At 36.1% G+C, this 13,847-nt stretch overlaps 1 protein-coding gene across 4 annotated transcripts in view; it reads right to left on the reverse strand.

Moving 5' to 3' along the window:
• ANAPC10 (anaphase promoting complex subunit 10) overlaps positions 1-13,847 on the reverse strand; it is a 39,527-nt gene that overhangs the window by 19,181 nt on the left and 6,499 nt on the right. For all 4 annotated transcript variants that reach the window (XM_049815460.1, XM_049815459.1, XM_049815458.1 and 1 more), the window contains exons 2-4: positions 13,195-13,311; positions 11,700-11,790; positions 10,792-10,912 (exon numbers count right to left, since the gene is read on the reverse strand). In XM_049815460.1, the coding sequence (XP_049671417.1) occupies positions 10,792-10,912; positions 11,700-11,790; positions 13,195-13,309 (327 nt within the window). In that variant the 5' untranslated portion in view covers positions 13,310-13,311. The remainder of the gene's footprint in view (positions 1-10,791; positions 10,913-11,699; positions 11,791-13,194; positions 13,312-13,847) is intronic.

Raw genomic sequence — 13,847 nt, forward strand, 5'->3', positions numbered from 1 at the left:
GTCAACTAGACAACACATTTAATTAAAAAGCTAGTGGGAGCAAGGGGAGGGGAAAGGAACAGAAGGGATTAAAATATTGAAGTAGGGAAACTAAGTATTTGAGTCTCTTCTGACATGCTATCACCTCCATCCACCTTATTCCTCACTCCCATGTTCAGTCTTCAAGCAGAATGCTTAAACGAAGGGAAGAGCATTAAGCTCTTTCTTGATACGGTTTTTATGTTGCCAAAACCAAATCTCTGCTTGCTTCTCTTACTTCTGAAGTATTTATGATTATCTGCAAGAAGTATCTAGTGAGTCTACACTGGTAAACTGTAATTAGAAATCCCTACAAACTTTGAAACACCATTGACCAGCAAATGTCCCAGTACACTCTCCAAACACAGAACCTTTATTCCAACAGGAACTTTCAGTAAAAAATGATGTGTGAACAGCAGACACTGATGTTCACACAAGCATACTGCATACAACCCAGCAGGCGATTTTTCTGTTTTTTTTGGATTATGCCCTGGAGGTGCTGGCACAATGGAATTTCAATACCATAATTGCTTATTTCTCTGTGTGCCAGCCTCTGAAATAACAGGTAAAAAAAAATACACATAAACCAAACATTCTCTTTTTTAAATTACAGGAATCACAAAATAAAGTGTTTTTAATTCTCTAGTTCAAACGATGTAATTTATAACCAGGACACAAATAGAGAAGAAGCACAAAAGAAGGGAAAATACAGAAATAACATAACGTTCCCAAGGTTCAGTTTACAAGGACCTCACACAAAGTTTTTTTTTTTTGCAACTCTTACTAGAAACAGTATTATTTGCTAAAAATGCAGTAGCTGCCAAAAGCTATGATCCATCTAAAGCAAACATGTTTAAGATGGAAATAGAGTGTTAATGCTGAAGAAAGACAGAATTGAGTATACAAGTTTTCTTTTAAAAGCATTGAAGCAACTGCAGTACAGTCTTAAGTTTGTTTTTCATCTTTTTGAGCAAAAGTTGATTGCATTTGCAGATAAGCACCTAAATTAGAGAGAAGTACATTAAGACAATAACAGAAGTAATCAAATTTCAAACTTTCTAATTAAACCTCTTTTTCCTGCAGAAGGTTATTGGGAATTCAACACTAGCCTTGGTTCACATGATAGAACAATGGGAAAATTTTCCGAATGGTTGAACGCTAACCCTGACAAGTGTTGAGAGCCAACTACAATACATTATATGGTAGCATAACCTGCCACCCACGTTGCTGAGAGAACAGCTTTCAAACACATGCACCGAGCTGTAAAACCACAAAATCCCTTATTACACATTGTCCCTTACTTAAGGTGAAATACACTATCCTCCCCCCCAGCCCCCCTTTTACAAATCCTGGTGCTTTTTTTTAAACCTTCATCTCTGAAGTTTATTTAGCAGTTAACTAGACTGTTTTTCAGACTTTTCTTTCCCAAATGCCATTTTTCCTGTTTTGTTTTCTAACCAAAATAAAATCATGTTTTTATAGTACACAGTGAAGCCTGTTACGTCTTTCACTGTTGCTTTTTTTTTTAATACTACTTCCACCTGTGTGACATTATCCAACTTTTTAAAAGGAAATGTCTGATACATGACTAATTCATTTGTGAAGACTTATTTCTGGAGTTAAATACTTTCCTTTTTTTAATAAGATGATACATGACTCACCACTGGTAAAGTGAAAAATGATCTGTCATGCTTTTGATTGGAAGACCAGATATTCTGTTATTTACTGTGATTCTTTTCCATTGTTATGCAATTTGATTATATTCAAAAAGATAAACTGCCACAGTATGTGTGGTTATAGACACTGGCATTCATGTAAGTCAACCAGGGCTGTAGAATGACAAACATACTCCACCCTCATTACAACATGCTGTGGTTACTAGCCAAACATCTTTGCCTTTTCTGAAAAGAGTACGTTATAATAAAAGCACACCAGCAAAACAAGTAATACAAGGAGACCTGAGATATGGTAAAAGTAATAACAATTGTGAGAAAACATAACTCTGAATAGGGAAAGTGAACTACTTAATGATTTTAGGAATGCATAAAACCTCATGCTACAAAAAAAGATCACTGAAAGACGCTGGTATATGAAACTTTCTTAGTTAATGATTCCCCCCTTCTACCCCCCTACCACACATATCTGCTGCTTGAATCATTGCATTCCAAGATAGTTAGAGGATATACACAGTTTCTTCAGGGGTTTTCAGTTGCAACTTTGCTGGCAATGGTAATTTTATTTGCAAGTGTTTCTATTCTACTGACAAGGTCAATTAGTCCAACGAACTATTGGTTGTTCTGTCTGATAGCTCAGTGTACTTATTCAAGCAAGCACTTTCATAACCCACAATTGAATGCAGACAGTTACCCTTGTAAACACGACTGTCCACAGGGATTTTCACTACGTTCTGGACATGTAAAAGAAAAACATGCTTTTCTTCGCTCAGCCTGATAGCACATAAGTTTGATTATAACTTGAATTTCAGGGAGCGAAGGGCAGGAGGGGCTACTGGTTTAAATATATGAACTATTGTACCTAAACATACATATTTGGACCACTTCCTAGGAGCTAAAGAACACAGACATTTGATTGATCTCTCTAGGAGCTCCAAAAATTTGGTAATGCTATCAAAGAGAGTCAGATCAGCATCTCTTCTGTACCCAGAAAGAAAAAAAAAGCCATAGTTTAAAAGAAACAAAGAGATGCTATATGTAGCACTAAGGGTTAAAGGCTATATAAAATGCTTTCACAAAAGCCAGAAGCACAGGGGTGGGTGGAAATCAGCTGCAGAAGTTAGTAGTGTTTAAAAAAAAAAAAATTTAAAAAAAAAAAAAAAAAGACTATTCCACAGCTCTAGCTAGAATCTTGTATGTCAACAGCATGGCCATGCCACTGACAAAATGTGCCAAGAGGAAAAGTGACAGACCCTAGTCTCACAGAAATTTTAACACATACGTGTACTCCCTTCAACCTTCATACAAAATCTTGCAAAGAAGAGATTCTTCATTTTTACTTATTAGGAATGGTAAAGGGGCTACTCTATTAGTATATTGCTCTTCATGATTCAAGTCTTCCCTGAACAAATCCTTCAAGAAACTACCATGGAAAACCAGCAATCTTTCATGGCTGTATTCTACAACTTTGGATATTACACAGATACTATCAGAAATTGAAAAGCCTGCTGAAACCATCTGGGAAGTCTGTAGTACAGGAGACAATCACAGAGATAATCAATAAGGAAATACAGATTCCATAAAGCAATAAACTTGGTGAACAACACAGAAGTATACACAGTATATTAAATCTCTAATAGCTATTTAATCAACATTAAAGCACCACTGAAAAGAAACAGCTTTTCTGAAAAATGTTACCAAGAAAAGTTGAGTCAGTATAACAAATTGGTGAACAAATGGGAAAAATAAGTTTTTAAGGACTGGCAGTGCTTTATTTTGGCTTAACTGAAGAAGAAACTTTATACTTAATTGTGTATGGTTGTGGGGTTTTTTTCAGGTAGATGTAAATTATACTAGTGCAAATCAGGCAATTCCAGACAGAATTAATTCATTTGAACAGGTGTCAAGCATTCACAGTCTGGTACCAATGAACATCACAACTACAAGTTTCAGTTGGTCAGGTATAAACTGGACACAACCCGCTCTGGACTTTGACTTAGGATATTGGTTCAATAGCATAGGTCATCTGCATAGACTACAAACAGATCACTTAACCTCCCTACAAGATGACTAATACTATTACCATTCTACAACAGTATTATCATACTTCGTACAAAAAAAAATGTTGGAGAATACGTTCATCTAAATTTGCAGTTGGTTTCCTATACTATTCTATACTTGCTATAAGGCCACAACTCTATCCCTACTTTTTTAAAAAATACTAATATAAAATGTTCAAGTATTTGGCTCTGTCCCTCTCGCCCACAGAGCACTATCTGCAACCTGTTCCTGTCTGCCAGAGAAAGGACTGGATTTGTTTATAGTATTGCAATTAGAATGCACTAGTGCAGGCTTGCCTTAAAGCCTATCAGAAATCCCCCATCATACTGGAGGACAGTTTCCCTGCATTGATAACGTACTGGGGGTTTTTATCTGAAGTTTTAAGCCATCCATACCGGAAAGATTTTTACAGAATTAAAATACATAACAAACAAGCTTTTTAAGAAATCTCTTCAAATCCTCCTACTAGAACTTCATGCACACAAAAGAGATGAAACCGTGTAACCAAACACTCGCTACAAAACAGGTATTACACAGCATAAACAATTAGTGCCAAATTGATTAGTAAGTTATCTTGCCTTTTCTTATTGGCAGTGGAGAGAGAAGCTCTTTCACTTTTACATGAAAAATCATACACATTTTCCAATTCCTTTTCCATGGTGGAACTTGGATTGAATAATCATGAAAAAGGTTATAATTCCAGGCAAGGCTTTCACATATATGCAAAATTTTGTGCTTCTGTCAGTTCCTAGCCTCTATATACTCGAGTTCCCTTGAGGAAAGCTCTGTACTTCATCAAGTTCCTGCCTTCCATGGAGCTGTTGCCACTTTCTTTCACATGGCTTTTCCTCTGCTTCAGAAGGTAAAGTCAGACTGACAGTATTAAAAATACAGGGCCTCTTTAATGTACCCTTGCCTAATTGAGTCCCTCTGTGGCAAGAAAAGGTTCCTTCACAGATTTGTTTTTGAATGCTGTGATACAAAACAAGAAAAACTATCTTTCTACATGCAACACATGCCACGACATAAAAACAATGTTTAGTTTTCCTCTTTTTTCTTTAAGATCCAACAGAAGAGATGTTTATTTCTCTTAAAATACCATTTCAGAGCAAGGTGAGATAAAAACGCTTAAAAATTTTATGATGTATGGACCAAAATAATCTTCCATTCTTCAGAATTTTTCTAGATCTAACATGGATCTCGCTATTTGTACACACATACCTCATATGCACAAAAGGCTATTTCAATAACTGCATTTCTCATGACTAGATAGTAAGCTCCATTCCAATGTATTACCACTCCAGGCTGTAAAAAGCAGGAAAACTGCAATCCTGTTCATAATTTCCACAGTTTGAAGCATATATGAGTTTATTTACATAAGCATAGGAATGATAAGCAGGTCATATAATCTGCAGTGATGGTGACATCGGAGGGAACAGTGATGTTATGTCACTAAATTAGCCTTTCTTTTGTAAAGAGGGGTTCATGTGAACATCCTAATTGGTGACTCACAAAATGCCCTCTCTGCTGGAAGGTGGAAATACAGAGTACCAACCACACCAAATGGAAATAACTCTGCTTCCCAAACTTGACTCCTACCCTTGACATCAATCACAAGGCTTAATAACTAACCAATACCAGTGGATCATTCTACTCCCTCGCTTTGCAGATTTCCAGTACCAGTAAATTTTAGATATTAGGAACAGGTACTGTCTGCATCCTGATGAACTAAATCCCTCCCCAACTAGCATAACAGCAAGATAACAATCAAAAAGAACAAACTGATGTGATGACCTCATCTGCAGCACATCCTAGAGACAGACAAGAAAGACTACAGTTTGAAATTCTATAAAACTAAAGCTTACTAAATTCTTTTCTTAGCATCAAGTGAAGTTTGCAGATAGCAGACTAAATATTTTTAATTGACATTCTGAACCTAAGGAATAATTAGGGGTCAGAAATGCATCTTTTCTTATATGGAAGAAAGAACACAGAGGAATGATATTTGAAGCCTAGTCAGAAATCTAAAAGCAGTAACAACTCAGTACTCCATCTTCAGACAAAACCAGTTTAAAATGCACCTTAAGAGATGTTTGATCAGAAACTCAGAAGCAGTACACTCTGATTCATTAGCTGGCAACAGTCCTATGACAAGTTAGCCTCTTCTTGTACCTCAGTATCTAAGTTTACTCCACATACACAGAGCAGGTCAAGATTGCTAGCTGTTGAATTTCAGAAAATGTCCAGAAGAGTCCAGCCTCTTCACTACAATCACAGGACACTGTAGGACTAAAGAGATGGTAATAAGGTCAGACTTCCTTAACTACCTCTTTGAAAAGCTCCCCAGTTTGGGCACTCCTGTGGTTGAGATTTCCCTGCTCTTGTGCCGAATCTCTTAAAACAGTGAAGCAGTGGCCCTGTCCGTGGTGCTTGGTCACAACAGCACACCACCAGGGAGACTCCTCTGCTCATGATAGCTCTGGAGCACCTGGTTACAAAACACCAAGCAAGACCAAAAGGGCTAGAAAACAAACTGAAAACAGAATTCAACAGAAGACAACAAAAAGCCAAAACAAAGGACTCCCACTGTTGCCAGCAAAGACATATTAAGATAACAAGGCTTTCACCTGAGTCTTCAAAATCATCTTCAGAACTGAGTCTTGTTGAAAATGTTAAGCAGGCTTTTGTTCCAGGAGGAAAGTGTATAGCAACTGTTCCAGGAGGAAAGTGTAAAGCAGGCCTCTTCCAAAGCAAGGTTTAATACTTAGTATCATTCTTTGATGCAAAGTCTGCTACATAGGACCTCCACTGACAAAGTGTCTTTTTTCCTAGGTACCCATGCTGTGCACTGATAGAGCATTGCATACCTACAAATGCTGTTAACCAGGGGAGTTACCCTGTTCCAGTAGCATTGCTTCAGACTGAATGGCTTCCAAAAGAAGCCGAGAGCAAACATCTTGCTTCTCTAGGTTACACAAAGCCATGATGCTATCTGTTTGCAGATTTTCCCTACTGCATAAAGAGAGCACATTCACAGCCAGAGGCTTCCTGTCCCCCCTTCTAATGGGGTACTTCTGATCTTTCCTTTTAGGCCTGGACATTAACACATCTTACCTGCCATGTGGATTATTACTACCCTTAAGCAACTTGAAAAGCAAAGCACACATAGCAATACCATGCACTAGCAATGGTTTGGTCCTATCACAAAGCTTGCCAGTGTCTCTGAACTACACAAAAAACTAAATGAAAAACAAGACATACTCCAAATCAAAAATCATGGGAAAGTCCAAAAAGTATGCTGGAAGAACTAACTCTTACTGGAATAGGAAGGAAATTATACCTGTCTAGTTGCATCTTACCAGTTACAGCCAAGACATGTACACCACATTCTGTTGTTGAGTCCTCTACAGGGCACAGCAGAATAGAAGACTTTGTCTCTTTCAGGAGGGGTTCTGCCTCTTAAAGCAACTTTAATTTTGGGATTAAACACCAGTGGATTCTCAGATGTGAACTAATGCAAGAAGTGAGTAATTATTTTCAGGAAGTCTGACCCACACCCTCCCAGAGTGTCTTTTATATCCAAAGATGTAGAACTGGCTAATACAAGAGTTTACAGGTGTCTTGCCTTGCTGTGTAAAGTCCCTACATTATAGGTTGACAGCAGAAGCCATTGAAACTACTAGGTGAATATAAGCCGAACTTCTGCCTGCACTTAGCATCACAACACTTAGACTTTTTTATGGCAAGATGAACTGCTACCTAAATGTCTTGGAGAGGTACAAAGGCAACAAGCAGGTGAGCGTTATTTGAAGAGACAAAAGATCTCTTGCAGCCAACATTTCACTCACATTCTTTACAATGGATTACTTTTGTATCATGAGAAAGAGTAAGAACTTAAGTCACATATTGAAGAGTCTGGATGCTGTTCCAAAAATACCTCTGTAGGCTATCTTGTCCATCCAGACTGTTTGGATCATTATGTGGGAGAACTCTGAGACTGGAAATGAGAAAACATTTGCTCTCCAAGTTTGACAGCTGTGATAAAAAGGCACTTAAGTCAGAGGAGAAGGCTTACTGCACACATCTTAACTGTAGTTCCTCCAGCTGAGCAAAGGAATAATACTGCCAGATTATGATGACTGTTCTCACCAAGATGGGGTACAAATGACTTGTTTGTCAGATGGAAGAAAAAAAAAAACAACCCACAACTTTTATTCAGAAAATTATTTCATCTTAGGTTCCAAGAAGGCCATGCCTACATAGTAGACCATAAACTAAAGCTAATCTTATATTAGTGATAAAACATAGCCTAACAGCACATTGCATTGTTTTGAAAATTAGACCATTAGGAAGAAAACACATGGAGACATCATAGGACTTCCGTCAGACACTAAGAGCTGGGCAAGAATCCATGGAAAAAATATAAAATGATTGAGCTGGATTTTCCACCCAGTTAATCAGTCCTGAAGCCAATGGAATCATTGTATAATTAAGCAGATTTCTCTAAAGAGCTCATAACAGTTCACACTGCTTTAATAACCCGCCTATGTGTCAGAGAAGCTGAAGAAAAATTTTCCTTCAGTCCTGCAACTTTCTCTTAAGAAACACATTCTGAATATCAAACAGTTTAGGAAATATGAAAATTGATAGCAATATTTAACATTACAGTGGCAACAAAAGTTAGTCACCAGTATTTAACAGCATCAAAGTATTGCATCTCATTAGTAAGCAGCTTGACCATATTGTCTTCTCAGTTTTGAAGTAAAAAAGCATACGAGCTTGTGGTATGCACAAGAATTACTGCTCTCATGCAACATATTACAATCATATTAATATACTATAAAAGATACTAGTAACTTGTTTCATTTAGAAGTGCCTTTTTTAACTAAATACATTATATATAGAATCCTGTGTTTAGCAAGAAAAAGCTGAAGAAATATTGCCTGAGAAACTGCAGAAGACCAATATGCTCAAAGATCCATAGAAAAAATAAAATGTATAATAACAACACATATGCCCTTAAAAGTGGAAAGAAACTCAAGTTGTTGCAGTTATATGTATAATGCTGTACTAAACATTATTATAAAAGAATAATCATTTAGGTATTGGAAGATTAGACTACAAGCACAAAATCAAACTGATAATTAAGGACAACAATGACATCTAGTGGACATTCAGAAAACAGACCCATAGCCTAACAAGGAAAAAGATCCAGCTGCTGTTACTGTTACACAATGTGCAACTCCCAAATTGCAACGATGCAATTCAGAAGATTAAAAGACAGACTTTGTAGCTGATGAAAGTCAAAAGTAATATGGCAATTCATTTTTTTAATTAAATGTTCTTTTGAAAGAACAGAGTCAAGACCCTTCCATTTAAGGTTTAGGATACAAGTATAGGTCAAAACTTGAGGGAATATCACAAACCATTGAAAAGATATAGATAGATACATAGTGCCAACGTAATAAAAGCATACGCATTTACTATACTTTCTACTCCCACTGCATCTACAACCTTCTACTTATAAGTAGCGCTTGCTGGGAATTCAAATGCTGAAAAACAAAGTGAAAACAATAAAAACCACAGAAGTAAAAACTAAGCCACCATTTAGCACCTCCCTTTTCTCATCATTCCAATCCTCCTGTTACTGTAATACCTGCCATATAAGGGAGGTAAGTTAAACCTTCCCAATATATCAGCCAGTTGCTGCTGAGCTCTAGCGAAGAGGAATCTGAAACACGAGGCTACCATAACTCAAAATTAACAAAGATACCTGCTCCTGAGTAACCTGATTAGTTTACAGGGTGGACATCTACAAAGATCATATTTTAAACCTGCTTTTACTGTTTACGAAAAGGCTAGCAAAACCAAGCAGTTAAAGCAAACTCAAATCTGATCTCAGTTGTTCCAAAGAAACTTTTTCTGTCCAGAAGTGTCACCTTGAAAAGACACTGGCTTTGACTATTACACTTTTGTAAATAAAAACATAAACAAAACACTACAAATCCATGTCCCATTTGAAGTCTTAAGCATCAAATGTCATATCTACAGAAATGGAAATTGGATTTTGCATCATACTGTAAAAACAGAAATACTGCATCCCTTCCAAAATTTCTACATCTCGGTGACTCTCCAGTATAAAAAAAAGCATTGCAAAATATTAGAAACTATACTCAAAAGTAAAACACTATTTATGAACACAACTGATTATAATTTACATTGGACTTCCAATTTAAATTGGTATCTTGCTTGCTTTGTATATGATTTTGGAAAAGTTACTGTTGCAATTCTGCTAGCTTTCACCACCAGTACTGGCTGGAGTCAGCTGTTAGCAAATATGAAACAGATTCTCACTTACATTAAGATTATCTAACCAGTAGAATACAAAGAAACCTCTTCATAACTGATTATCAGGCCTTGCGTCCCAATTTCTTTTTGCCAGGGTCTCAAAATGAGCTTTGAATCAGTTGCTACTAGTTAATAAGAGTACATGCAGCCTCAAAAAATGAAATCCAGACTCCAAAGATATTTATGCACCATACACAGCCATAACCAAAACCTGTAGCTTTAAATTGATTCCTAGTGAGACTCAATAGCTGAGTAACCCATTCATGAAAAAAAAAAAAAAAAAAAAAAAAAAGCATGATTTCAAGTTAAGTCTAAAAATGCAAATATTTAAAAGCCAAGTCTCCCTTTTGATGTATGCAGTGCATAGTGTTTGCAGATATTTTAAGTGAGATCAAAGTTTAACCAATTCTCAACAGCCTGTTCTGGAAAACCCCACTCTTTATTCCATTACAGAGTCTATACATTGAGACTGGTTTTAACCATGATGGTACTGGAGCCCGATAAAAACAGAAACCAGCCTAGTAAATTTACAAGATAAAAGTTAAAAGCAAACATCAAAATAAATGCAGCCATTTTCCCCCTCCAAGCAAGCACATTGCCATATTTCACCTCCAAAACCAATTTTACTACATTAGATGTCCTAATGAGAGAGGACTGTTTTAAGATGAAAAGCAAAGCATCATTGACCTACCCGGATTTCCTGGAGATTATGAAAGTTATTTCCTACTCTGACAGAGATTTTGCTCGGAGTATAACTTTCATCAGATTTGTAGTCTGCATAAATACATAACGTCTTCACTGTTGTTTTTCTTCTGCAAGAAGCAACAAAAGTATGTATGCATTGTAAAGAAAAACATTCAGGATGAGTTTGTTGCTTGTTTGTAGTAGCTAAGGATTTAAATGTTCTAAAACTTAATACAAGTGTGTCTACTGATTTATAAGAACCCCGCTGTCAAAGCGACAAGGTGTTTTTCCACATTAAGTTATGCACAGAGTTGATTTGCATTGTTCTCCTTTGTCTGCCTTCTGAAATGCCAGTATACCAAGAAATACAATGAAGGCCAAGATACCAAATAAGCACTTGTATGCAATAAAGCATATGTTTAGCTTACAAAATATGGGCTCTATTACTATACCAAAGAGTTCTCCAGAAAGCAAATTAGAAAAGGTGACAAACATCTAACCTTAAGAGTTTTGTTAACAAAAAAGGACTCAAAGCATTCTACGCAGAATTTAATAGGAAAAGGTTCCTCAAAATAATCAGTTGTTAAGCCGTACAGGACTACTTTAAAAACAGTTATCTACCCCTCAAATTACAAAGACAGAAAGTCAGGACAAAAATGTCACCTTAGGTAGGTAAATGTCAAACTGTTACAAATTACATACTATTAAACATTCCTTCTCGTTGCTTATTTAGGCATTTAGTAACCATAACATTTGAAAATGTCATTTTTATAAATGCTATCTAACTGGTTTCTTACCAGTTGGGTAAGAGGATTAACCCAGGAGTCCTTGCACTTCCAAAATTCCTATCTTGGTGAACAGTAATCAATAAAGTTATACAAAACACCCTAACCCATATAGAGTAATTTTTAATACCTAAATTGGATGTTCACCAAATGAGGCTGTGATCCATCTGACTGCCAGTAAGTTTCTAGATTATCGTCTCGTAACTGATCCACTCCAAATCCTAAGAAAAAGAAAATGTGATAGTCTTGAAAATCCCATTTCCATGATGTAGATATCACAGACATAACTTTTCTTCAGCTGTTACAAACTGAAGTACATGTCCTAAGTTATGACATATATGGCAACATTTCTAGATATCCAAATTGTGCCTATGCTTTTGTGACACAAAACTGAATCACAGGAACCTGTCAATCAAAGACGCTTGAGTGTCTTTACATTCTTATCTCCTATTGAAGCCTGTGGTGTTTGAAACCATTCAACATGTCCTAGAATTCCAAATGGTTAAGTAGTAATTCATACTATTTGCAAGAACAATACTTAATGGTTAGACTTTTCCACCTAGTCTATAATCTTAACTGCTGAACTAAAGGAAAATCATCAGCAGAGACCATTCATTTATTATAAAATTTTAGCCAAATGTAACATTTTCAACTAGTCTCCTGAAATACTTTTACATTTCAAGTTAGTAGCTAGAACAAGCAATAGATGCCAAAAACAGTATTCCTGAAAGTTAATGCTGTCACATTCAACGGAACAACTCCAAATCTTTATTTTTCCATTCACTCATTATCTGCCCTTTTACTAATCACATCCTTTTATTGATTGCACACAATAGCTGCTGTTTTAATTCAGCAGTTAAGTTTGATCTGCAATAAAAAATTATCTTCACTCTGAAGCAACTAAACCATGATATTTTTCTCCAAGTAAGATACCAGGATATCGGACCAAGACATTCAGCCTGAGCACATTATTGTGACATAAAGGGATCATTGACTCTAGGCTGCAGCAAGATACCAGATCAATTCCCCACAGATATTTCTGAAATAGCAACTCAACCACCTCAAATCAAAAGAATACAGATTTTCACATATTTTGAGCAGCTATAAGCTATCATTAACTGCACCTCAGGACCATTTACAATAATGTCATTTTACTTGCACTATTTTAGGGAGCTACACTACAATGGCTGAGTCCACACAAAGTTTGGACAGAACATTCAGGTTTCCCAGCTGCATGAGTTTTCTAAGTTAAAAATCAAAGATACCCAGGCAAAATGCCAAAGCATAGAAACAATTACACAGTGCTGGGTGTGCTTCTAGTCACATGGTTTAGTTTGTTCACTGTTCAAGTAAAAAAACCAATTCAATATAAAATCAGTAAAAGGCACGCTTTGTTAATATGAGATATTTCCTCATTGTAGGATTTCTGATAAGTTATAGCTTTCATATTGCATCAAATATAGACTAGGCCAAAATTATTTGTAGTGGCTACCCATACAGCTTACACTACAGCAGTTTTACTGCTACAGTCTGTATGTATGCCTTCTTGCCAAAACATAAACCACTGTATATTCCAAGAAGAAAAATGTACATTCAGCTTTTTACATCACTTATTGTGATATTACCTGGCTTACAGGATGAAAGAGACCAAACTGCTTGTGAGCCTATTTCTCTAACAGTACCAGTCCTCTCTAACTGCTTTGGATCAGCACCAGGTGGTGTCTTGTTTGGGGTAGTCATTTCTAGTAAAAGAAAACAAGTGAGTTAGTTGATACATTTTTAGCTTGATGGAAAAATTAAAGGGTTGTGTTTGTTCATATAGACACTTTAATTCTTTGGCCTCGCACTTACATAATAGTCTACAGAATATGTGGTTTATACATACACACATATATTCATAGAAGCATACACTTCTGCATGTCTGTAGAACCTTTTATTTATATATAATAAAATAATATATATATATATAAAGTAAAAATAAAATACAACTTTAAATAGGAGGTTTCACATACATGTAAATATTGTGTCTTTAAAAATTCAATACACACTTGGAACATTTATAAGATATTTTGCTTGTATCATTCTAATTCATAAATATAGAGTTAGTCAGGGTTTCGGGATTTGGTTTTTTATGGTTTTCTTTGGTTTTTTAAGAAATTAAAACAGATCCTGTTGATTTAAAGGCTAGCAATATAACTTCATTTTGCCCCCCACATACACTTAAGAGTTTTCTTCATCCACACATTCAGAAGCCTATTCAGAAGCTAGAGCAAGCCTG

Source organism: Accipiter gentilis, chromosome 12 (assembly GCF_929443795.1).
Source record: "Accipiter gentilis chromosome 12, bAccGen1.1, whole genome shotgun sequence".
NCBI lineage: Eukaryota > Metazoa > Chordata > Aves > Accipitriformes > Accipitridae > Astur > Astur gentilis.